Source organism: Pseudophryne corroboree, chromosome 2 (assembly GCF_028390025.1).
Source record: "Pseudophryne corroboree isolate aPseCor3 chromosome 2, aPseCor3.hap2, whole genome shotgun sequence".
NCBI classification, from domain to species: domain Eukaryota; kingdom Metazoa; phylum Chordata; class Amphibia; order Anura; family Myobatrachidae; genus Pseudophryne; species Pseudophryne corroboree.
Window position 1 is genome coordinate 48742495 of NC_086445.1, and position 24551 is coordinate 48767045.

Below are 24551 nucleotides of genomic sequence, written 5' to 3' on the forward strand. Positions count from 1 at the left end.
CCAGTGTTCCCCGCAGCAGAAAAGTGGTTCTACCAACTACCCCTTAGAAGCTCACTGCTCCGCTAATGTAATATACACTAGCAAACAGAGGTGTAAAGTAGGCCTCTTAATGTTCTGTCTGACCTAAAAAGTTAAAGTTACAGTTGGCAAAAAATATGCGTAGACGAGAACTGCATGGTACAAACTCTTTTTGGGGGGCCTCACTGGGGCCCAAGACAGTTACTACACTTGTACTGTAAACCTTGCAGAAATCAAATTTTTCAGATAAGCCTATCTATGGGCTTAATTCAGACCTGATCGCAACAGCAAAAGTTTTCTCTAATGGGCAAAATCATGTGCAGTGCAGGTGGGGCAGATGTAACATGTGCAGAGAGAGTTAGATTAGTAAATGTGCAAATTAGGGCCTGGAATGTAAATCGATGTTGACTGATTAAAATCAAACAAATTTGATCTTTAGTAAGTTTCCCCCCTGGTGTGGGAAATTAATGACCTTTTACGAGATCACATGTCTTTTTCTGTTTCCAGTTTGCTGCTGTGATCGCTGAATCGCTGGATCAGTACTTTCCCAGAACGGAGGATGTAGAAGTGATAGCAGAGCCTGGGACATATTACGTGTGTTCCGCATTTACTTGTGCCATCAATATAATAACAAAGAAAGAGGATTATGTGAAAGGTCAGTAAGTAGAATTACTAAAGTACATGTGGAACAAACTGCAATTTCTGGTACTAACAATCGCTCATATTCCCTGTTTACAACCCAGGGGTGGATTGGAATGGAAAACCAGCCTAGGAAAGTTATAAAAGCAGCCACAATAGTGGTGGGGTCTGTTGATGGGGTGGGGTCTGTCTAGATGGGGGCAGGATCCCTCCTCATAGGGCCTGATTCTGAACTGGATGTAGTTGTGGCCTTCCTTGTGTCTTCTGCAGTTGCGCCTAAATTTCATGCTAATGCCACTACACTGCCCGTCCCGGGTGTACATCCATGCATCCGAATATGCAGGGACTGAGATGACCACTTTCAGTGTCTACAGGTGCTGCAATCATGCTTTGTGCATCATTAGATGTCACCATCGGTCACACCATTGAAACTTTCCACCATTGTTACTTTCACCAGCCCTATCCTAGGTGCAGATCATCTGTCTGAGTATGGCCTCCAATGTGAGCAATTCAGCTTCTCTATATGCAACCACTTTAAGCATTGCATCCATACATTACATCTATATCTGATTATCCAACCTCATGTAGCTTCCTAGGAATGACCAATACATATCTAATACACTTCATAGTGCGTGCGTCTGAATCCGTACAGCAACTATGTATGAACACAAAAAAGAAAACACACACACACATTGCCCCCTACAGGCAAAAATAAAACACATTAGCCCCACAGGGAAAACTACAACACATTGCCCCCCCCCCACAGGAAAATATACAAACACATTGACCGCCGACAGGAAAAATATACAAACACATTGACCGCCGACAGGAAAAAACAACACACTGACCCCCACAGAAAATAAAACACAGGAAAACACATTGGCCTCAATAGGTAAAATATAAAACACATTGCCCTCACATAGGAAAAAAAGCACATTGACCCCATGATAGGAATAAAAACAAGTAAATTAGCTCCCACAGGATAAAAATAAAACACATTGGACACCACAGGAAAAAAAAAACATTGGCCCCCACAGAAAATACAAAACATTGGCCCACAAAGGAAAAATAAACACATTGATGCCCAAGAGGAAACAAAAGAACACGCTGACCCCCTCAGAAAACAATAATACACATTGGTCCTCATAGAAAATAATAAAAAAAACATTGGCCCCCAAAGGAAAATAAACAAATACATTGACCCCCAACAGGAAACAAAAACACATTAGCCTACAGATCAGGGAACAGGATGGATGCAGAATTAGTGTGGAGTAGGGAGCAGGCTGGGAGTAGTACTGTGAAGCAGGGGGTAGGATGGGACAATTAGTGGGAAGTGGGGACAGGGTGGGAGTAGCAGTGTTGATCATGGGTGCAGGATGTGAAAGCAGGGGACAGGCTGGGAGTAGTAGTGGTGGAGAAAAGGGTAATAATGGGTTTAGTAATTGTAAGCAGGGGAAAGGCTACGACTAGTAGAGGGAAGCAGGGGGCAAGCTGGTAGTAGTGGTGTAGCCCTGTGGTTATAAACGGGCTAATGATGCTAGAATTGTTCACGATATATATATACACGTTATAAATGTATGTGGGACTGTTAAATGCTGTATAATTTTCTGGGAAGCCCCCTTAGGGTGGAGGTGTCAGGGCGCATGGTAGTAGTGAGGAAGTTTCTAGTGGCTGCATGCGGGGAGAAGGAGAGACCGATGGGGACAGTTAGGGGAAGCGGTTGGACTGGTGGGCGGAGTCAGAGGTCAGTGATTCCCCCAGTGAGAGCCCAGTGGGAGAGCAGCGGAGAGACCGAGGGTCCCCAGGCGCAGCTACTATCGTAGGGACTGAGAGACAGCAGGAGCACAGGTGCCCGTTGACTTACCTAGTGGCAGGTGGCTGTACAGTGCTGAAGGACCGGAGAGCAGAGCTTTTGAGACCAGCAGCGCTGAATGGTGCGGCAGAGCGGTTATTGTACCTCCCTCTGACTGCAGGGTAGCCGAGGTCCCTAGCAACGCAACAGACCGGGAGCCCTTCCAGCGGTAGCAACAAAGGAAGTGATGGTGGTTCAGGTTAGCATACCCAGAGGCTCCAGTTAGTGCTTCCTGGTGAGGGGTGAAGCTGCAGCGCTAGACAGACGGCTGGGACCTCCGAGGAGGAGTCGGGGGAGTGACAGATGCGTGTGCAGTGAAACTGGAGAGGTGTAAGTGCGAAGAATCATTCCCCACCAGCACACTTAGCCCTAGTGGCGTCACAACCGGGGTGCGGCCCGCACCCGGGTGTCATCCACCGAGGGGTGTCACCAACGTGTTGGCTCCTGCTCAGTGAAAGGAGCCAGGTACTGCACTGTAACATTATGTGCAGTGCCCCGCTTCTGTCACTGTGAAGAAGCTGACACCGCAGTCTCCAGGGGGAAGCCAGCACCTGCCGCACCCCCTTAGTCACGGAAACGGAGGTCGGGAAGCGTAGCCACGCCCATGTGCGGCCCAACCACGCCCCCATTTCGCAAAGCCACGCCCCTTCTGATGGCCCCCACGAAGCCATGCCCCTTTTTGTACAGGAGCCACATCGGGTGTCAAACATGTAAGTTACGCCTCTGCTTAGCCCATTAACCTATATGCATTATGCAGCCACACAGGCATATTTGGTAACCCATCACTGGGCAGCATTTAGTTAAAAAAACGGAGCACCAATACTTGCCGGGCAAAGCGTATATATAGCTATAAGACATATCCGAGGGCGCATGAAATAACTGTTGCAATGAGACTGAACTGCTATCATTAAGGGGAAACAGCTAGCATCCCAGGAGAAGGATAGTGGAAGTATTTTACATACATTAATGCGATTGTGTACAAGAGAGCATAGAGGTGTGTACAGCTGCAGGCAATAGTGACTGGATATATCTATGTGAAGCAGTAACATAAGAGCAAGGAATTGTTTGTAAAACGTAGTATGGACACACTGCTCAATTTATAACAGTGATAAATTCAGTCAGTTGATGGAGTGAGTGAACGGTAATGAGAAACGTTCCCAAGGGAATGGCCAGGTAGTGCCACCCCCAAGAGAGAAGTATATTCAGGGAGTTCTACTTATACAAGGAAGAGATTCATACACAGGTGGTCATTCCGAGTTGATCGCTCGCTAGCAGTTTTTAGCAGCCGTGCAAACGCTATGCCACCTCCCACTGGGGAGTGTATTTTAGCTTAGCAGAAGTGCGAACGAAAGGATCGCAGAGCGGCTACAAAGTTTTTTTGTGCAGTGTCAGAGTAGCTCAAAACCTACTCAGCGCTTGCGATCACTTCAGACTGCTCAGTTCCTGTTTTGACGTCACAAATACGCCCTCCGTTTGCCTAGCCACGCCTGCGTTTTTCCTGGCACGCCTGCATTTTTCCGAACACTCCCTGAAAAAAGTCAGTTGACACCCAGAAACGCCCACTTCATGTCAATCACTCTGTGGTCAGCAGTGCGACTGAAAAGCTTCGCTAGACCCTGTGTGAAACTACATCGTTCGTTGTAATAGTACGTCGCATGTGCGCATTGCGCCACATACGCATGCGCAGAAGTGCCATTTTTTTGCCTCATCGCTGCACAGCGAATGAATGCAGCTAGCAATCAACTCGGAATGACCACCACTGTTTGTCGGTTATGGGCATATAAGGGAAACCTAGCCAGAGAGCAATTACATTGTATCAATTTAAGGATACACCCAGAGACAGTTAATGCAACACAAATGTTGAATGTATTAAGTTGACCGCCAAGAATAACAAAATTAGAGACATGGTAACTGACTATAATTACAACTATCTATGAACTGCTTATGCTAGGAAGCTGCCGGAGCTAATTCAAGAGGAAAGAGTTATATTCGCTGAAAAGCTAGTGAGTCCGTAATGTAAATTTGTAGGACTAGTATATATCTATAGTACAAAGAGTACAGAAACTGTGGTTGTATAAGGCGCCCATCATTTTATTGTGTTCACTTACACTTTAACTTTAAGCTAGCTTAGCACTACAAATAAAGACACGGGGCGGGATGTACTAAAGCAAAAATGCGGTAAAACCCCCGAAAACGGGGGTTTTACCGCATTTTCATATTTACTAACACCCTACCGCCGCATTTTCGGCGTCCAGGGTATCGCCATCTCTGGATGGCGATACCCTATAGAAGCCTATGGGCTTCTTTTCGCCGACCGCCGCAACCCGCCGACACCGTCGACACCGCCGCAGACGCCTCCCCTCCTCCCCCCCAGCTTACCTTCCTCCATGATGCCCCGGACCCGGAAGGTAATCTCCTCCTCCCCCTAGCAACGCAGCCGGACGTCCTTCCGGCTGCAGGGGGGAGGAGGAGGCGCCGGGGGCAGCCTGCTGCTGCTTCCCTGCATCTATCCTGTGTGGGGACCCCATGGAGGTGACGGAGACCCCCCGCAGACCACCTAACAGGTATCGCGGGGGGCCTCCGTCACCGCATCGCGATGTTGATCGCATATGTTAGTACATACGCGATCAACATCGCTGCGGTAACCGGCGAGGTGCGGCGATGTATGTTAATACATCCCGCCCACGGACACCAATAGCTAGATTTAAAAGGTCAGACGGTATTTATTGATGACTGACCGGAACTTTAGATTTTATGTTGGAGGATGGCAAAGATAAAGGCGCTACCAAACGCCAGCTCCAGTCATCTGATTATATCACCGAAACTGAGGAGGTGACTACCACAACAACCACCTCCTACATGCCTAACCCGCATTGTGCAGGACCCACCACTCTTTCCTCTGGCAAATATGGATGCTCCCCTAGGGGAGCGTCAGATTGTCCAACCGCAGGGTAAGGACACACTCGCCGTCCATTCCGAAAGAGGGTGCCCCACAATGACCACTTAGGCCTATATGACCGCTGGCTGGTAGCGACTTTCCCGCCACAACAAGGTTTACCAAACCACGACCGCCATCCCCAGAAAACATAAAAACAACTTCGTAAGCTAAAGCGAAACCCAAAAGTCCCATCAAGAAAAAACACCGACCCCCCCCCCCCCCCTCCCCTGGGGAAAAGACTAACATGCTTAACATTGCAAAAAACTGTGGGCCCGGAGAACCCGCAAAAGAAGCAGCACTACCAAACCACCAAAAGCTACAAAATAAACCTGCAGAGCCACCGTCTCCCGGGCCCGAATAGACAACAGAGTAACACGCTGCACCCCTACAATAACCACGAAGCATAATCCTCCCCGGCCAATGACAGCAGAACGCCGCTGAACAGCCAGTGCATGAAGCAACAAAAGGGGACCTGATAGCAAATGTGAGGCAGAAGCCTACGAACACGACCCAAACACAGTACTGACTAGGGGCAGGACACCTAAACGGGCGACACTACCTACCTACCTGGTAGAAAGGAAAACCCCAACAAATCACCCCCATGCAAGCCACGAGCTCCTTACCCACGGACCACCCCGTGACCAAAACCACAGCCGTTCCTCTTGCCATAGGATGCGAAGCCGCCCAAAATTTTTGAAAAATAAAAAAAATGGCCTAACAGGCACACGCTCCTGCGTGTCGATAGCATCTGAAAATAAAAGATCCCTAACACCTGTGACTAGAACAGACAATAAACATTACACGATAACAGTAGTAGAAAACAAACCCAAGTGAAGGAGAAAACTCAAAAAACCTCCCGTGGACCTTTGATAAGCCAATTGTAATTAGGCCCCCTCGGAGGAAAATTTAAAAATTCGCTTCACATCCTCAATTCCTGAACGCTATCCGTTCAAAAACAGACCGGTAAACATAGTTTTTGGGATCGCGCAACAGGCGCAACTAAGACCTAACAAAACATATACAAGACTTATACAACGCAGATTCCCAGAGACCCAGCACCCAAATCGCAGCCGCCGCAGTCCGCGCAGATGCACCAATCCGCAAGGACTGGGTGCCACTGCCCTAAAGCCGCATCCAAACGCCTTCAGAGAAAGGCGCTACCAACTCACCAGCATCAGTCAAACAGAATAACACCGAAATAACCAAGGAGGGGACTTCCCACCACCTCCTAAAGCATAAGCCGCATTGTGCAGGACTCACCACCCTTTACTCCAGCAGAGCAACGGACACAACCGCACGGGAACGTCCGTAGTCCACCCGCAGGGGAAGGACACACTTGCCGTCTTACCAAAAGGGGGCGCCCCACAATGACCACTTATGCACACCGCTGGCTGGTAGCGACTTTCCGCCAAACCGTAATACAACGCACACTCCCAGAGGCCCAGCACCTGAATCGCTTCCGCTGAAGAAACTGCCGCTGCAGCATGCGTAACTGCCCCTCTCCGCAAGGAAAGGGAAACCATAGCCCGAAAACCTTATCCAACGTACACACGTAGGATACCACGCAGATGCCCAGCGGCCCAGCACTTGAATCGCTGCCGCTGCATAACCCGCCACCGCAGCATGAACAGCTGCCTCAATCCGCAAGGAATGGGTACCCTAGACCTAAAACTTAAAACAACGCAAATCCCCAGCGGCCCAGCACCTGAAACACTGCCACTGAAGAACCTGCCACCGCAGCACGCGTAGCCGCCCCAATCCGCAAGGAATAGGTGCTCCAGCCCAAAAAAACAAAAAACAAAACAAAAAAAACTCCACACCACGCACAGTCTCCGCGGCCCAGCACCCGAAGCGCTGGCGCTAAAGAACCTACCACCACAGCACGCGCAACAGACCCAATCCGCAAGGAATGGGTATCATAGCCCGAAAACCTTATCCAAACGTACATGGGCTACATATCACACAGACTCCCAGCAGCCCCGCACCTGAATCGCTGCCGCTGAAGAACCCGCCGCCGCGGCATGCGCAACAGCCCCATTCTGCAAGGAAATGGGTATCATAGCCCGAAAACCTTACCCAAACGCAAAGAGGCTGTATATCACGCATATCCCCAGCAGCCCAGCACCCAAAAAAGCTGCCTCTGAAGAACCCGCATCTGCAGCATGCGTAGCCGCCCCAAATCGCAAGGAATGAGTACCCTGGTCCCCCCCCCACTGCAGATCCCTGGCAACCACCATAGCCGTAGACGCAGCAGATAACCAAACTAGAGAAGAGGACCCAGGAGGGCACACAAAAGAAAATAGCCATCCCTTAACGGTCGCAACGGACACATTCCACTGCCAAGTGCAATGGGCCACCAGCCGTCCCCGCCTGTGCTCTAAGGGGCAACCAAAGACCCAGGCCAACCCAATCCGCTGCAGAACGGGCAAGGCCGCACAGCGCCCGGTCGCACCGCAATAAAACATCACTGAAAGGCAAGCTGGAATACAAAGACGACTTGCCACCGGCAACCAAACCACGATCCGGAACGCTCCAAAGAAAACCAGCGCAAAACCTATCACGAACAACGCAAACCTCATAACCAGACTACACCCCGCCTGTCCAGACACCTAAAGGGACCACGAACAGTTTCAAATTAACGGGCCCCCCAAAACTGCAGGCCATGGATACTACGACAGACCCGGCGGGGTCCGACAGCTGCAGTAGTATGGAGCAAAAAGAAATGCCCGCAAGGGCAGATGCCATGGCTGCCTTAGACCTGTCCTCCCGGGAAAAACCCCCAGATAAAGGCTATCAAACATCCAAAAGTGACCCAATAAACACAACCCACCGGAGTGACCCAACCTACTTCAAAAAGCCAATGAATCACGGCAATCCGAGCCATCGTGCGGAGCATGGGAGGAGCCCCATACTGACCCATCCAAGCAGCTGGACCAACTCGGCCATTTGCCAGACCCAAGTCAGGCACAGAAAGAAACATCAACAGCCGCCCCAGGCACCAACGCACGGAATGTAACAAAGCGTAAGCGCAACCATGTCTCTGCCACCCCATGGACCATACCCGGGTCACGTCGCCGGGAAACACACGTCGCCTGCAAACATATGGGAACCAAACGACGTAACAGGCGGAGGGCCGAGGGGAGGGTGAACCACGCCCAGGCAATCGTCCAGAAAACAATAGACCGATCCGTTAAAAAAAAAAAAACCAAAAAAACCCTGCAGCGCTCCTAACGCCGATGCGACAACGAAAGGGAACAATTCCAACAACAAGAGGTACCTGGTGAAACCCCTGCGAAAATAAAGAGGCTGAGTGAAAAAGTCCCCGAGCCGTAATGGCTCGTGGCAACCGCGAAAGTCGGAGCCAACCGGTCAGACACCCAAGGGTGAAAGAAATGAAAACCAAAAGTAAAAGAGCCCAGCCAAATAGGCCCCAGCATGAGCCGCCCTTACGCTGACCAGCAAAAACTGAAAAGTATCTGGATGCCGCTGGACCTTGTCCGCAGGAAGGTGACGGCCACGAATGGCCGAAACCATCCCTACACCCAATAACTGGGGCAGCACGCCAAAACCCCCGGTCTACCTGACCCAATGGGAACCCAGAACCTGAAACAACAACAAAACCGGAGCTAAAACCGCCCAGGCCTGCAAAGAGAACGTCACAATGGAAACAAAACGCAGCGCCCCAGAAGAAAATGAGAACGCACCCTGTGGGAAGCATCCGCAACGGCAACAAGAACCGAACACCCCCCCCCCCCCCGTGGGTGACCCAATGATAGGAACCTACCCGGGCACCACCCCAAAAGGGGAGACACACAAACAGTGATTTATATAAGGGGGGTGGGCGTAGAAAAGGGGCCGCACATGCCCCCACGTATCCCCGCCTGAAACGTTCCAGTACAACAAACGGAACCATATCCACAACAGAGAATCTGACCCCGTGAGGCAGCAAACAAAGACAAGAACCAAAAACACAGTAACGCGGGATTCCAACCTATGCCAGGCCTGGTATGATAGAGGAAAAACAGCACCCACCACGGAGCTACCGGCCATCACACCCACAAGGTGAGGGACCAGACAGCTCCACTGTCACTGACCCGGCCGAGTCACTGAAACTAAGCGCTGCGCAAGGAGCTGAGCTAACCTACCCTGCGCCCGGGTGACCCAGAGTAAACACTACTATAAGGACTAGAAGAGGAAAGATAAAGGAACAAGAAATAATTGCATGCTCACCCGTACCCGAAGAGCCTGGAACGCTGTCAGCCTCACCAGCCGACAACGATCTCGCTCCACACGTCTCCTGAGGACACCGATCCGGATCTCCCGTCGACCTCCGACTCCACGCCTGCTCCAAAACTGCAAACTCATGGGGAACAACAAACCAGGGTTACAGCATGCGTATCAACGCCACCAACAGCAGACAAATGCGGAAGGAAAGGGGTGAGGGTTTGCAACGCCTCACTGGAAACCAGAGGGTAACCAGGAAGCTAAATCTTTTTTGAGCATATACATATATATATATCTCAGAGAGCGCATTGGTTTTATAACATTTATTAAACAATAAATACAAAGAACTCTGCTTTGATTAAACACACACTTGTATAAAACACCAAAGGGTTACTTTGAAACACTGCAATAAAAATTGTAATTACATAGCTACAAATAGTATCCTTTTATATGCATTAGGTAATCTTCCATCTGTGGTCAGCTGATACCTAGATGGAAAGGATGTTTTGGCACCTTTGTTATTATTTCCACTGTTGTAACTTGAATCTTTCTAATCCAAAACGGGAACAAATCAAAAAGTCTCCTGTGTGTATTTGTAACATATATTGAGAGACCTGTTCGTTGTTATTGAACTCCGTTATTTACAGGTGCAGATTATAGGTTAATATTTGTACTTGATTGTATCAATTTATAACACCTGGGATATTGTTCCTTAATATGCACAATCGTGGAAATTATTGCTGCCAAACAACAGGTGATGGATAAAATAAGATTTTACTTACCGATAAATCTATTTCTCGTAGTCCGTAGTGGATGCTGGGGACTCCGTCAGGACCATGGGGATTAGCGGCTCCGCAGGAGACAGGGCACAAAACTAAAGCTTTAGGATCAGGTGGTGTGTACTGGCTCCTCCCCCTATGACCCTCCTCCAAGCCTCAGTTAGGATACTGTGCCCGGACGAGCGTACACAATAAGGAAGGACATTGAATCCCGGGTAAGACTCATACCAGCCACACCAATCACACCGTATAACTTGTGATCTAAACCCAGTTAACAGTATGACAAACGTAGGAGCCTCTGAACAGACGGCTCACAACAATAACAACCCGATTTTTTTGTAACAATAACTATGTACAAGTATTGCAGACAATCCGCACTTGGGATGGGCGCCCAGCATCCACTACGGACTACAAGAAATAGATTTATCGGTAAGTAAAATCTTATTTTCTCTGACGTCCTAAGTGGATGCTGGGGACTCCGTCAGGACCATGGGGATTATACCAAAGCTCCCAAACGGGCGGGAGAGTGCGGATGACTCTGCAGCACCGAGTGAGAGAACTCCAGGTCCTCCTCAGCCAGGGTGTGCCCCTGACCAAGTAGCAGCTCGGCAAAGTTTTAAAGCCGAGACCCCTCGGGCAGTCGCCCAAGATGAGCCCACCTTCCTTGTGGAATGGGCATTTATATATTTTGGCTGTGGCAGTCCTGCCACAGAATGTGCAAGCTGAATTGTACTACACATTCAACTAGCAATCGTCTGCTTAGAAGCAAGAGCACCCAGTTTTTTGGGTGCATACAGGATAACAGCAAGTCAGTTTTCCTGACTCCAGCCGTCCTGGAAATCTATATTTTCAGGGCCCTGACAACATCTAGCAACTTGGAGTCCTCCAAGTCTCTAGTAGCCGCAGGTACCACAATAAGCTGGTTCAGATGAAACGCTGACACCACCTTAGGGAGAAACTGGGGACGAGTCCGCAGCTCTGCCCTGTCCGAATGGACAATCAGATATGGGCTTTTGTGAGACAAAGCCGCCAATTCTGACACTCGCCTGGCCGAGGCCAGGGCCAACATCATGGTCACTTTCCATGTGAGATATTTCAAATCCACAGATTTGAGCGGTTTAAACCAACGTGATTTGAGGAATCCCAGGACTACGTTGAGATCCCACAGTGCCACTGGAGGCACAAAAGGGGGTTGTATATGCAGTACTCCCTTGTCAAATTTCTGGACTTCAGGAACTGAAGCCAATTCTTTCTGGAAGAAAATCGACAGGGCCGAAATTTGAACCTTAATGGACCCCAATTTGAGGCCCATAGACACTCCTGTTTTCAGGAAATGCAGGAATCGACCGAGTTGAAATTTCTTTGTGGGGCCTTCCTGGCCTCACACCACGCAACATATTTTCGCCACATCTGTGATAATGTTGTGCGGTCACCTCCTTCCTGGCTTTGACCAGGGTAGGAATGACCTCTTCCGGAATGCCTTTTTTTTTTTTTTTTTCCTTAGGATCCGGCGTTCAACCGCCATGCCGTCAAACGCACCCGCGGTAAGTCTTGGAACAGACATGGTACTTGCTGAAGCAAGTCCCTTCTTATCGGCAGAGGCCCTGAGTCCTCTGTGAGCATCTCATGAAGTTCCGGGTACCAAGTCCTTCTTGGCCCATCCGGAGCCACGAGTATAGTTCTTACTCCTCTACGTCTTATAATTCTCAGTACCTTTGGTATGAGAAGCAGAGGAGGGAACACATACACCGACTGGTACACCCATGGTGTTACCAGAACGTCCACAGCTATTTCCTGAGGGTCTCTTGACCTGGCGCAATACCTGTCCAGTTTTTTGTTCAGGCGGGACGCCATCATGTCCACCTTTGGTCTTTCCCAACGGTGCACAATCATGTGGAAACAACTTCTCGATGAAGTCCCCACTCTCCCGGGTGGAGGTCGTGCTGAGGAAGTCTGCTTCCCAGTTATCCACTCCCGGAATGAAAACTGCTGACAGTGCTATCACATGATTTTCCGCCCAGCGAAGAATCCTTGCAGTTTCTGCCATTGTCCTCCTGCTTCTTGTGCCGCCCTGTCTGTTTACGTGGGCGACTGCCGTGATGTTGTCCCACTGGATCAATACCGGCTGACCTTGAAGCAGAGGTCTTGCTAAGCTTAGAGCATTGTAAATTGCTCTTAGCTCCAGTATATTTATGCGGAGAGAAGTCCCCAGACTTGATCACACTCCCTGGAAATTTTTTCCCTGTGTGACTGCTCCCCAGCCTTTCAAGTTGGAATCCGTGGTCACCAGGACCCAGTCCTGAATGCATAACTGTGGCACTTTAGTAGATGAGCACTCTGCAGCCACCACAGAAGAGACACCCTTGTCCTTGGAGACAGGGTTATCCGCTGATGCATCTGAAGATGCGATCCGGACCATTTGTCCAGCAGATCCCACTGAAAAGTTCTTGCGTGAAATCTGCCGAATGGAATCGCTTCGTAAGAAGCCACCATTTTTCCCAGGACCCTTGTGCAATGATGCACTGACACTTTTCCTGGTTTTTGGAGGTTCCTGACTAGCTCGGATAACTCCCTGGCTTTCTCCTCCGGGAGAAACACCTTTTTCTGGACTGTGTCCAGAATCATCCCTAGGGACAGCAGACGTGTCGTCGGAGACAGCTGCGATTTTGGAATATTTAGAATCCACCCGTGCTGTCGTAGAACTACTTGAGATAGTGCTACTCCGACCTCCAACTGTTCTCTGGACCTTGCCCTTATCAGGAGATCGTCCAAGTAAGGGATAATTAAGACGCCTTTTCTTTGAAGAAGAATCATCATTTCGGCCATTACCTTGGTAAAGACCCGGGGTGCCGTGGACAATCCAAACGGCAGCGTCTGAAACTGAGAGTGACAGTTTTGTACCACGAACCTGAGGTACCCTTTGTGAGAAGGGCAAATTTGGACATGGAGGTAAGCATCCTTGATGTCCTGGGACACCATATAGTCCCCTTCTTCCTGGTTCGCTATCACTGCTCTGAGTGACTCCATTTAGAATAGGTCTCACCGAGCCGTCTGTCTTCAGTACCACAATATAGTGTGGAATAATACCCCTTTACTTGTTGTAGGAGGGGTACTTTGATTATCACCTGCTGGGAATACAGCTTGTGAATTATTTCCAATACTGCCTCCCTGTCGGAGGTAGACGTTGGTAAAGCAAACTTCAGGAACCTGCGAGGGGGAGACGTCTCGAATTTCCAATCTGTACCCCTGGGATACTACTTGTAGGATCCAGGGGTCCACTTGCGAGTGAGCCCACTGCGTGCTGAAACTCTTGAGACGACCCCCCACCGCACCTGTTTGTACGGCCCCAGCGTCATGCTGAGGACTTGGCAGAAGCGGTGGAAGGCTTCTGTTCCTGGGAATGGGCTGCCTGCTGCAGTCTTCTTCCCTTACCTCTATCCCTGAGCAGATATTATGGGGACGAAAGGACTGAGGCTGAAAAGACTATGTCTTTTTCTGCTGAGATGTGACTTGGGGTAAAAAAGGTGGATTTTCTAGCTGTTGCCGTGGCCACCAGGTCCGATGGACCGACCCCAAATAACTCCTCCCCTTTATACGGCAATACTTCCATGTGCCGTTTGGAATCTGCATCACCTGACCACTGTCGTGTCCAGAAACATCGTCTGGCAGATATGGACATCGCACTTACTCTTGATGCCAGAGTTTCGCATATATAGAAATGCATCTTTTAAATGCTCTATAGTCAATAAAATACTGTCCCTGTCAAGGGTATCAATATTTCCAGTCAGGGAATCCGACCAAGCCACCCCAGCGCTGCCCATCCAGGCTGAGGCGATCGCTGGTCGCAGTATAACACCAGTATGTGTGTATATACTTTTTAGGATATTTTCCAACCTCCTATCAGTTGGCTCCTTGAGGGCGTCCGTATCTGGAGACGGTAACGCCACTTGTTTTTATAAGCGTGTGAGCGCCTTATCCACCCTAAGGTGTGTTTCCCAACGCGCCATAACTTCTGGCGGGAAAAGGTATACCGCCAATAATTTTCTATCGGGGGAAACCCACGCATCATCACACACTTCATTTAATTTATCTGATTCAGGAAAAACCACATGTAGTTTTTTCACACTCCACATAATACCCTTTTTCGTGGTACTTGTAGTATCAGAAATATGTAACATCTCCTTCATTGCCCTTAACAAGTAACGTGTGGCCCTAAAGGAAAATACGTTTGTTTCTTCACCGTCGACACTGGAGTCAGTGTCCGTGTCTGTGTCTGTGTCGACCGACTGAGGTAAAAGGACGTTTTAACGCCCCTGACGGTGTTTTAGACGCCTGGACAGGTACTAATTGGTTTGCCGGCCGTCTCCTGTCGTCAACCGACCTTGCAGCGTGTTGACATTATCACGTAATTCCTTAAATAAGCCATCCATTCCGGTGTCGACTCCCTAGAGAGTGACATCACCATTACCGGCAATTGCTCCGCCTCCTCACCAACATCGTCCTCATACATGTCGACACACAAGTACCGACACACAGCACACACACAGGGAATGCTCTGATAGAGGACAGGACCCCACTAGCCCTTTGGGGAGACAGAGGGAGAGTTTGCCAGCACACACCAAAAACGCTATATTATACAGGGACAACCTTTATATAAGTGTTTTTCCCTTATAGCATTTTAATATATATATACATATCGCCAAATAAGTGCCCCCCCTCTCTGTTTTAACCCTGTTTCTGTAGTGCAGTGCAGGGGAGAGCCTGGGAGCCTTCCCACCAGCCTTTCTGTGAGGGAAAATGGCGCTGTGTGCTGAGGAGAATAGGCCCCGCCCCCTTTTCGGCGGGCTTCTTCTCCCGTTTTTCTGAGACCTGGCAGGGGTTAAATACATCCATATAGCCTCCAGGGGCTATATGTGATGTATTTTTAGCCAGAATAAGGTATTATACATTGCTGCCCAGGGCGCCCCCAGCAACGCCCTGCACCCTCCGTGACCGTTGGTGTGAAGTGTGTGACAACAATGGCGCACAGCTGCAGTGCTGTGCGCTACCTTCATGAAGACTGAAAAGCCTTCTGCCGCCGGTTTCTGGACCTTCAATCTTCAGCATCTGCAAGGGGGGTCGGCGGCGCGGCTCCGGGACGAACCCCAGGGTGAGACCTGTGTTCCGACTCCCTCTGGAGCTAATGGTGTCCAGTAGCCTAAGAAGCCAATCCATCCTGCACGCAGGTGAGTTGAACTTCTCTCCCCTAAGTCCCTCGATGCAGTGAGCCTGTTGCCAGCAGGACTCACTGAAAATAAGAAACCTAAAAACTTTTTCTAAGCAGCTCCTTAAGAGAGCCACCTAGATTGCACCCTGCTCGGACGGGCACAAAAACCTAACTGAGGCTTGGAGGAGGGTCATAGGGGGAGGAGCCAGTACACACCACCTGATCCTAAAGCTTTAGTTTTGTGCCCTGTCTCCTGCGGAGCCGCTAATCCCCATGGTCCTGACGGAGTCCCCAGCATCCACTTAGGACGTCAGAGAAATGTATAATCTCACCTCCCCACAGTCACTTGCAGGTGTATGGTTCCGTGTAAAAAAGCAGTGCCCGGCTGCGGCAGCACGCCGCTGGATGTTCCTTTCGCCGGAGTCGCTTGATTACCAGAACCTATCACCTTCTCCTTATCCCCGACCGGGGTCAGCGTTATGCTTGTGTAGGTCGCGGTGTCCGGCTGCAGCTGCACGCTACCTTGCCTCTCCTCATCAGATGCCGCTCGACCTTCTCTTTGCTGGAGATGATATTCAGTAGTTGGACTGTGGTTAGGAGGTAGAAACAGTACCCCAGGTGCATAGATGTTTCAAAGTGCAGATGATGGATTGTCCTTAACGCGTTTCTCCGTTATATCCTTTTAACGGTTTCCTCAGAAGGTATCCAGCATTGTTTAACACCCTCCTATTTAAACCAATCTCCACCAATGGGTTTCATTCATTAATTAGAGGGAACAGGTGTATTTCTGGTGTCTTTATACATTACTTAGTGACCAGTTAAATATTCCTCACATTAATAAAACAGAGGAAAACAAACTTCTCATAGTAATAATTACTTATATATATATAAATGTAAATGTTTCCTCTGGCATCATTAAAGTTAAATATCTCAAATTAGAAACATCATTAAAAGTGCATATATATACACATAAATAATCATATAATTATATGCAATGGCAACACATGAGTAAAGATAGTATCATTAGAGCTGAGAGATAAGTAGATTTAATCAGCCATCTATCATGTTACAGCAAGCATAGCCCAGTGGACAACAACACCGACTATCATCTCACCAGCCCGGGTTCAAATCCCGCTCAGCAGTATTTTTATATATCTTATATTATTATATTATTCATTAGCCTCCCAATCATTCATAGCAGGATATATTCCCTAACTAGCCGGCGAGATTTTCTTTTGCTTAATTTCTTCTATATAGCTCAATTATATTTATTGGCTATTACTGGTATTAGATATCAATCCTATTTCAACAAGCATAGCTCAGTGGATAGTACCACCGACTACCATCCTGCCAGCCCCGGTTCAAACCCACTCCATAACATCATATAATTACATCATTAATATCCCGATCACACATAACAGGACATGTTCCACAATCAGCCATTGTACCTCTCTGTTCCTTAGTTTGTACTATATATTCAGATTATAATTTTGGCTATTATTATTATCAGGACACAGATCCTCTGAGTCTCTATATTATTCAAATGGGACCTTTACAAGGAGAGCAAAAAAATCAGGATGAAGCAAACTACTTATAACAAGCTCTTTTTAGACATTTATCAAATATTTCACGTTTTTTCATATATATTTTTAAGTCTCATATATTATTGATTTCTATGGTATCATTCAGCCCCAAAGGTGACAATGAACCAAGAGAAAAGATCCAAAAAGCCTCCCTTTTACAGAGGCGATTGAACCTGTCTCCACCTCTTGCGGTAACTGCTATAAACTCGATGCCCTGCACTATAAGACTGTCCATACTTCCCTGATGTTTACATTTAATATGTGTAGACAAACTATGTGTTCTTACACATTTCATAATGTTTCGTCTGTGTTCTAGAAACCTTACGTTTAGTTTTCGTGTGGTTCGGCCTACATATTGGATGCCACACATACATGTTATTAAGTAGATCACATAGGTGGCATTACAATCGATATGTCCCTTAATTTAAAAATCTGTGCCGTAGGTAGTAGAGTGAAAATATGTACTCCTGTGTTCTATAAATCTACATGTTATGCATCCTAAACGGCCACATTTGAAGCTCCCATTTTTTAAAGGGATAGAACTGAGCCAAGTTTTATTTGCTTTCATGGCTGGATCTGAACCTATATAATGGCTAGGTGTTAAAAAAACTCTGTAGATTCCTAGCTTTCTTGAAAACTATCTGGGGGTCTACTTCCAAAAGAGGAGCTAATATCTTATCAACCCTTAGGATCTCTATATTCTTTGAAAACAATTGTTTGATTTCCCTAGAACTAGAGTTAAATTTAGTTATAAACCTAAGTTCAGTATTTTGTTTGTGATCAGTCAAACTATTAGATTCACTTTTATTCGTCAGTAGCAAGACCTCTCTATCCATTGTTCTCGCTTGTTCTTCTGCTTTTGTCAAAATATCATCTGGATAGTCTTGTTCTAGAAGTGCAACTGTGAGATTTTGAGCCTGTTGGTTATAGTCCAAAATTTCTGAACAATTCCGTCTATGGGGTATATTTACTAAGCTCCCGATTTTGACCGAGATGCCGTTTTTTCATCAAAGTGTCATCTCGGTAATTTACTAAGCACTAATCACGGCAGTGATGAGGGCATTCGTAATTTTTTGCAAGTTCAGGTAAAAAATTACGAATGAATACACCATCGGTCAAAACGCGGCTGTTTAAGTATGAATCTCGGTCATTTACTAAGAAGTGCAAAGCAAAAAAAGAACAAACACTGCCGTGAAAAATTACAACTCGTAAAAAAGTGCTAAAAAAAAACAGACCTGCTTTTTTTATTCGTGATTGGATAGGCATGCACGGATCCATGAGATCCGTGCATGTATATCAGTGGGAAGGGGTGGGAAAGTGCTTATTTTTTCAAAAAAAAATGCGTGGGGTCCCCCCTCCTAAGCATAACCAGCCTCGGGCTCTTTGAGCCGATCCTGGTTGCAGAAATATGGGGAAAAAAATGACAGGGGTTCCCCCATATTTAAGCAACCAGCATCGGGCTCTGCGCCTGGTCCTGGTCCCAAAAATACGGGGGACAAAAAGAGTAGGGGTCCCCCGTATTTTTAAAACCAGCACCGGGCTCCACTAGCTGGACAGATAATGCCACAGCCGGGGGTCACTTTTATATAGTGCCCTGCGGCCGTGGCATCAAAAATCCAACTAGTCACCCCTGGCCGGGGTACCCTGGGGGAGTGGGGACCCCTTCAATCAAGGGGTCCCCCCCCAGCCACCCAAGGGCCAGGGGTGAAGCCCGAGGCTGTCCCCCCCCCATCCAATGGGCTGCGGATGGGGAGGCTGATAGCCTTTGTTGTAAAAGAAAAGATATTGTTTTTAGTAGCAGTACTACAAGGCCCAGCAAGCCTCCCCCGCATGCTGGTACTTGGAGAACCACAAGTACAAGCATGCGACGGAAAAACGGGCCCGCTGGTACCTGTAGTACTACTACTAAAAAAATACCCAAAAAAAGACAAGACACACACACCGTGAAAGTATAATTTTATTACATACATACACACATACATACATACTTACCTTAAGTTCCCACGCAGGTCGGTCCTCTTCTCCAGTAGAATCCAAGGGGTACCTGTTGAAGAAATTATACTCACGAGATCCAGGGGTCCAGGCTCCTCGGGAAATCCAGGGGTAATCCACGTACTTGACAAAAAAAACAAAACGGTGTCCCGACCACGAACTGAAAGGGGACCCATGTTTGCACATGGGTCACCTTTCCACGAATGCCAGAAAGCCACTCTGACTTCTGTCTAAGTGGGTTTCATCAGCCAATCAGGGAGCGCCACGTTGTAGCACTCTCCTGATCAGCTGTGTGCTCCTGTCCTCACTGACAGGCAGCACACGGCAGTGTTACAATGTAGCGCCTATGCGCTACATTGTAACCAATGATGGGAACTTTCTGCTCAGCGGTGACGTCACTTTAGGTCAACCGCAGGGCAGAAAGTTCCCATCATTGGTTACAATGTAGCGCATAGGCGCTACATTGTAACACTGCCGTGTGCTGCCTGTCAGTGAGGACAAGAGCACACAGCCGATCAGGAGAGTGCTACAACGTGGCACTCCCTGATTGGCTGAAGAAACCCACTTAGACAGAAGTCAGAGTGGCTTTCTGGCATTCGTGGAAAGGAGTCCCATGTGAAAACATGGGGCCCCTTTCAGTTCGTGGCTCGGCTTTCCGTTTTCTTATTTTATGCAAGTACGTGGATTACCCCTGGATTTCCCGAGGAGCCTGGACCCCTGGATCTCGTGAGTATAATTTCTTCAACAGGTACCCCTTGGATTCTACTGGAGAAGAGGACCGACCTGCGTGTGAACATAAGGTAAGTATGTATGTATGTTTGTGTGGATGTATGTAATAAATCTTTACTTTCACGGTGTGTGTGTCTTGTCTTTTTTTGGGTATTTTTTTAGTAGTAGTACTACAGGTACCAGCGGGCCCGTTTTTCCGTCGCATGCTGGTACTTGTGGTTCTCCAAGTACCAGCATGCGGGGGAGGCTTGCTGGGCCTTGTAGTACTGCTACTAAAAACAATATATTTTCTTTTACAACAAAGGCTATCAGCCTCCCCATCCGCAGCCCATTGGATGGGGGGGGACAGCCTCGGGCTTCACCCCTGGCCCTTGGGTGGCTGGGGGGGGGGGACCCCTTGATTGAAGGGGTCCCCACTCCCCCAGGGTACCCCGGCCAGGGGTGACTAGTTGGATTTTTGATGCCACGGCCGCAGGGCACTATATAAAAGTGACCCCCGGCTGTGGCATTATCTGTCCAGCTAGTGGAGCCCGGTGCTGGTTTTAAAAATACGGGGGACCCCTACTCTTTTTGTCCCCCGTATTTTTGGGACCAGGACCAGGCGCAGAGCCCGATGCTGGTTGCTTAAATATGGGGGAACCCCTGTCATTTTTTTCCCCATATTTTTGCAACCAGGATCGGCTCAAAGAGCCCGAGGCTGGTTATGCTTAGGAGGGGGGACCCCACGCATTTTTTTTTATTATTTTACAGTGTTTAATTAAAAAAAAAAAAAAAACCCCAGCACGGATCACACAGATCCGGCCGAGATTGATTGTAAAAAAAGTCGGCAGTGTTTTGCTAATCACTGCCGTAAAAATAGGTAAAAAACCACGAATGACATCGACATCGGAAGAAAAGAAAAACCCGAATACGACAGCTTAGTAAATCCATCGTAATCAATTCAAAAAGTTGCAGTTTTACACTGTCGATGTCAGTCGTGATTGAACTTGAACATGATTCTGAAAATTACGAATCTTAGTAAATAAACCCCTATGTCTCATATACTGACTTCTAGGTATGTTCCTAAGCCATGGTAGATAATGACAACTTGAGTAATTTAAGAACTTATTGCAGTCTACCTCCTTCTTATATGTGGATGTAATTATATTACCATTTTTTACTTCGAGAGCAATATCCAAAAAGGAAATCATAGATTCGTGAATTGTGCTGGTAAATTTAAGACCAAATTAATTCTGGTTCAGATATTCCACATAGCTCCTGGCCGAATTCATGTCTCCCTCCCATATAAAAAACATGTAATCTATGTACCTGCCATAGAGCACCAAGCCCGCCCCAGGAATGTCTGGCCATATAAGTGTATCTTCAAACAGGCCCATATATAAATTGGCAAAAGTGGGGGCGAACTTGGTGCCCATGGCGGTACCCAGAATCTGCAGATAAAACTGTGCATTAAAAGTAAAATAATTGTGAGTTAGAGTAAATGTGATGGCATCTAAAACAAATTGCCTTCTGGCCTCGCTCAGATCACCATCTATAGATAGAAAATACTCAACCGCTTTTACTCCAGCTGAGTGTGGGATATTAGTGTATAATGACTCTACGTCACACGTAATAAAAATATAATTATCTTGCCATATTATAGTTGACAATAAATTCAAAAAGTGCGCAGAGTCCCTGATGTATGATCTGAGCGAGACCACATGTGGTTGCAAAAAAGAATCAATAAAGGATGATAAATTTGTCGTGAGGGATCCAATACCAGATATAATGGGATGCCCGGGAGGTGAAGTGAGGGATTTGTGAATTTTGGGCAAATGATAATACGTGGGTGTTACAGGGTATGGGTTAAATAAAAAATTATATTCCTGTTTGGATATTGCTCCATCTCTATACGCTCTCTCCAGGAGCATCTTGAATTCACAGACAAAGCCAGATGTTGGGTTATGGAGTAGTTTTGAGTAGAATCTAGTATTATTAAGCTGCCTATATGCTTCCTCCTCATAAGCTGTTTTGTCCTGAACTACTGTACCACCCCCTTTATCTGCATTTTTAATAATAATAGACTCATCCTTCATTAAATTCCTCAATGCTTTTCTTTCTTCTTTGTGTAAATTATCCCTATGTTTTCTTTTTTTCCCACATATGCCTCTCAAGCCATCTAAGGTTAGAGTGTAGAATGTTTCAATCATTCCACTTTTGTACTGCATGGGATAAAATTCCGATTTTTTCTTAAATTTATTCCTGTTGTCTTGTTCTATATCGAACAGTTTCACTGTACTGCTGTTTTCCTGCTCTAGTTCTACAAGTATTTTTAAGGCTGGTTCATCTGTCGTATCCAATATAATGGGGAACAGATCCTCATCTTTATTTTTGAGGGTTTTGTTGGCAAAGTATCTTTTTCTACACAGGTCCCTAGTAAACCTGTTAAGTTCAATGAAGAGCTCAAACAGGTCGGGCGCCTGCGTCGGTGCAAATTTTAGACCTTTTGCAATAACTGCTTTTTCACTTTCACTAAGAATTCTGGTGGATAGATTAAAGAGCCCTCTATTTCTTATTCTCTTCTTGCACTTTTGTTGCTGTTTTCTATATCCTCCTCTACATCCTCTAGTTCGAAACCCTTTCTTTTTGGTGAGTCTTGGCTCAACACTGAGAACCTGTTGCGGTTCTTCCAGATAGGGTAAAGATCTTTCCCTAAAAAAGAGGGATCAGAGGATGGAGTAGAGGATTTATTTGATGTCTGCTCCCTATTCTTAGGTCTGGCTCCCCCATGGTTATTCACCCCAATGAATCTAGTGTCATTGGTGTCTATTGTTATGTGTCGATTCCTCATATTCTTTTTAGGACTCTGTTGTTTAGTCATATCCCTCCTCTCCCGGTCCTTTACCTGTTCTACCTGTTTATCGATTCTGTATGGCTTGTTGGTACGACCATATCTCCCTTTTGAAGATAAATTGACCGAGTCTTGTCCTAGATTACTACTAAACCTTCTATTATAGGATCTCACTTCATTTCTCTCATAGTCTTGGTTATCTCTATTTAGTTTCTGATTCTTTGTGGATATCAGTTGCTGTTCAAAACTCTCTATCTTCTGATTGAGTTTATATTCACAGTCCCTAAAATCAGCCCTTATATTAAAGGGTTGTAATAGGGTCTGTATTTTGTCTATTTCTATAGAGGTCTCTTTTACTTTAGTTTCTCTATATTCAATTAGCAAATCTATCAAAGAAAAAGAACACTTATCTAAGGTCTCATTCCACTGTTTAGTCAATTCCATATTATCTTTAAAAGAACATGATTTAAAGATTCTCAACCCTCTTGGGATCATTTTTTCTGTTCTATATTTGAGTAGAAGCATTTTATCCAGCCAGTGGCGTGTCTCATTCATTAGAAGTGCTTCTAATCTAAAGAACAGGTGATGCATATCCAAAGGGTTTGCTTCTCCTGAAATTTTCTCTCTGCTCAAGGTATTATTCAGCAGGAGATTTCTCCTTGTGTTTCTTTCATCTATTGTCTCACGTGTTGCCATTGTCAATCGCAGCCCAAAAAAACTTCAGATAAATACCAATATATAATTCCCTTTCTACAGGTACTATATACACATACGAATATTTCTTTTTATATAAAAAAATAAGTTTATATTTATATCTGCTTGTGTATTACTCTCAGGCGCAATAATAGAACTAATAAATCTTTTTTTTTTTCTTTTCTTTTTTTATAAGTAGTTTGCTTCATCCTGATTTTTTTGCTCTCCTTGTAAAGGTCCCATTTGAATAATATAGAGACTCAGAGGATCTGTGTCCTGATAATAATAATAGCCAAAATTATAATCTGAATATATAGTACAAACTAAGGAACAGAGAGGTACGATGGCTGATTGTGGAACATGTCCTGTTATGTGTGATCGGGATATTAATGATGTAATTATATGATGTTATGGAGTGGGTTTGAACCGGGGCTGGCAGGATGGTAGTCGGAGGTACTATCCACTGAGCTATGCTTGTTGAAATAGGATTGATATCTAATACCAGTAATAGCCAATAAATATAATTGAGCTATATAGTAGAAATTAAGCAAAAGAAAGTCTCGCCGGCTAGTTAGGGAATATATCCTGCTATGAATGATTGGGAGGCTAATGAATAATATAAGATATTGAAATATAAAAATACTGCTGAGCGGGATTTGAACCCGGGCTGGTGAGATGATAGTCGGTGTTGTTGTCCACTGGGTTATGCTTGCTGTAACATGATAGATGGCTGATTAAATCTACTTATCTCTCAGCTCTAATGATACTATCTTTACTCATGTGTTGCCATTGTATATAATTATATGATTATTTATGTGTATATATATGCACTTTTAATGATGTTTCTAATTTGAGATATTTAACTTTAATGATGCCAGAGGAAACATTTACATTTATATATATATATATATAAGTAATTATTACTATGAGAAGTTTGTTTTCCTCTGTTTTATTAATGTGAGGAATATTTAACTGGTCACTAAGTAATGTATAAAGACACCAGAAATACACCTGTTCCCTCTAATTAATGAATGAAACCCATTGGTGGAGATTGGTTTAAATAGGAGG

General features: G+C 46.4%; 1 protein-coding gene across 3 annotated transcripts in view; it reads left to right on the top strand.

The window, feature by feature from the left end:
* LOC134997248 (antizyme inhibitor 2-like) overlaps window positions 1–24551 on the top strand; it is a 116467-nt gene that overhangs the window by 83700 nt on the left and 8216 nt on the right. For 2 of the 3 annotated variants that reach the window (XR_010199814.1, XR_010199808.1), the window contains exon 1: window positions 2363–2708. Coding sequence is in view for 1 of the 3 variants with exons in the window: in XM_063951261.1 (XP_063807331.1) it covers window positions 526–673 (148 nt within the window). In the remaining 2 variants the exon portion in view is untranslated. Of the gene's footprint in view, window positions 1–525; window positions 674–2362; window positions 2709–24551 lie in introns of those variants that run through there. The other variant, XM_063951261.1, reaches the window with a different exon arrangement.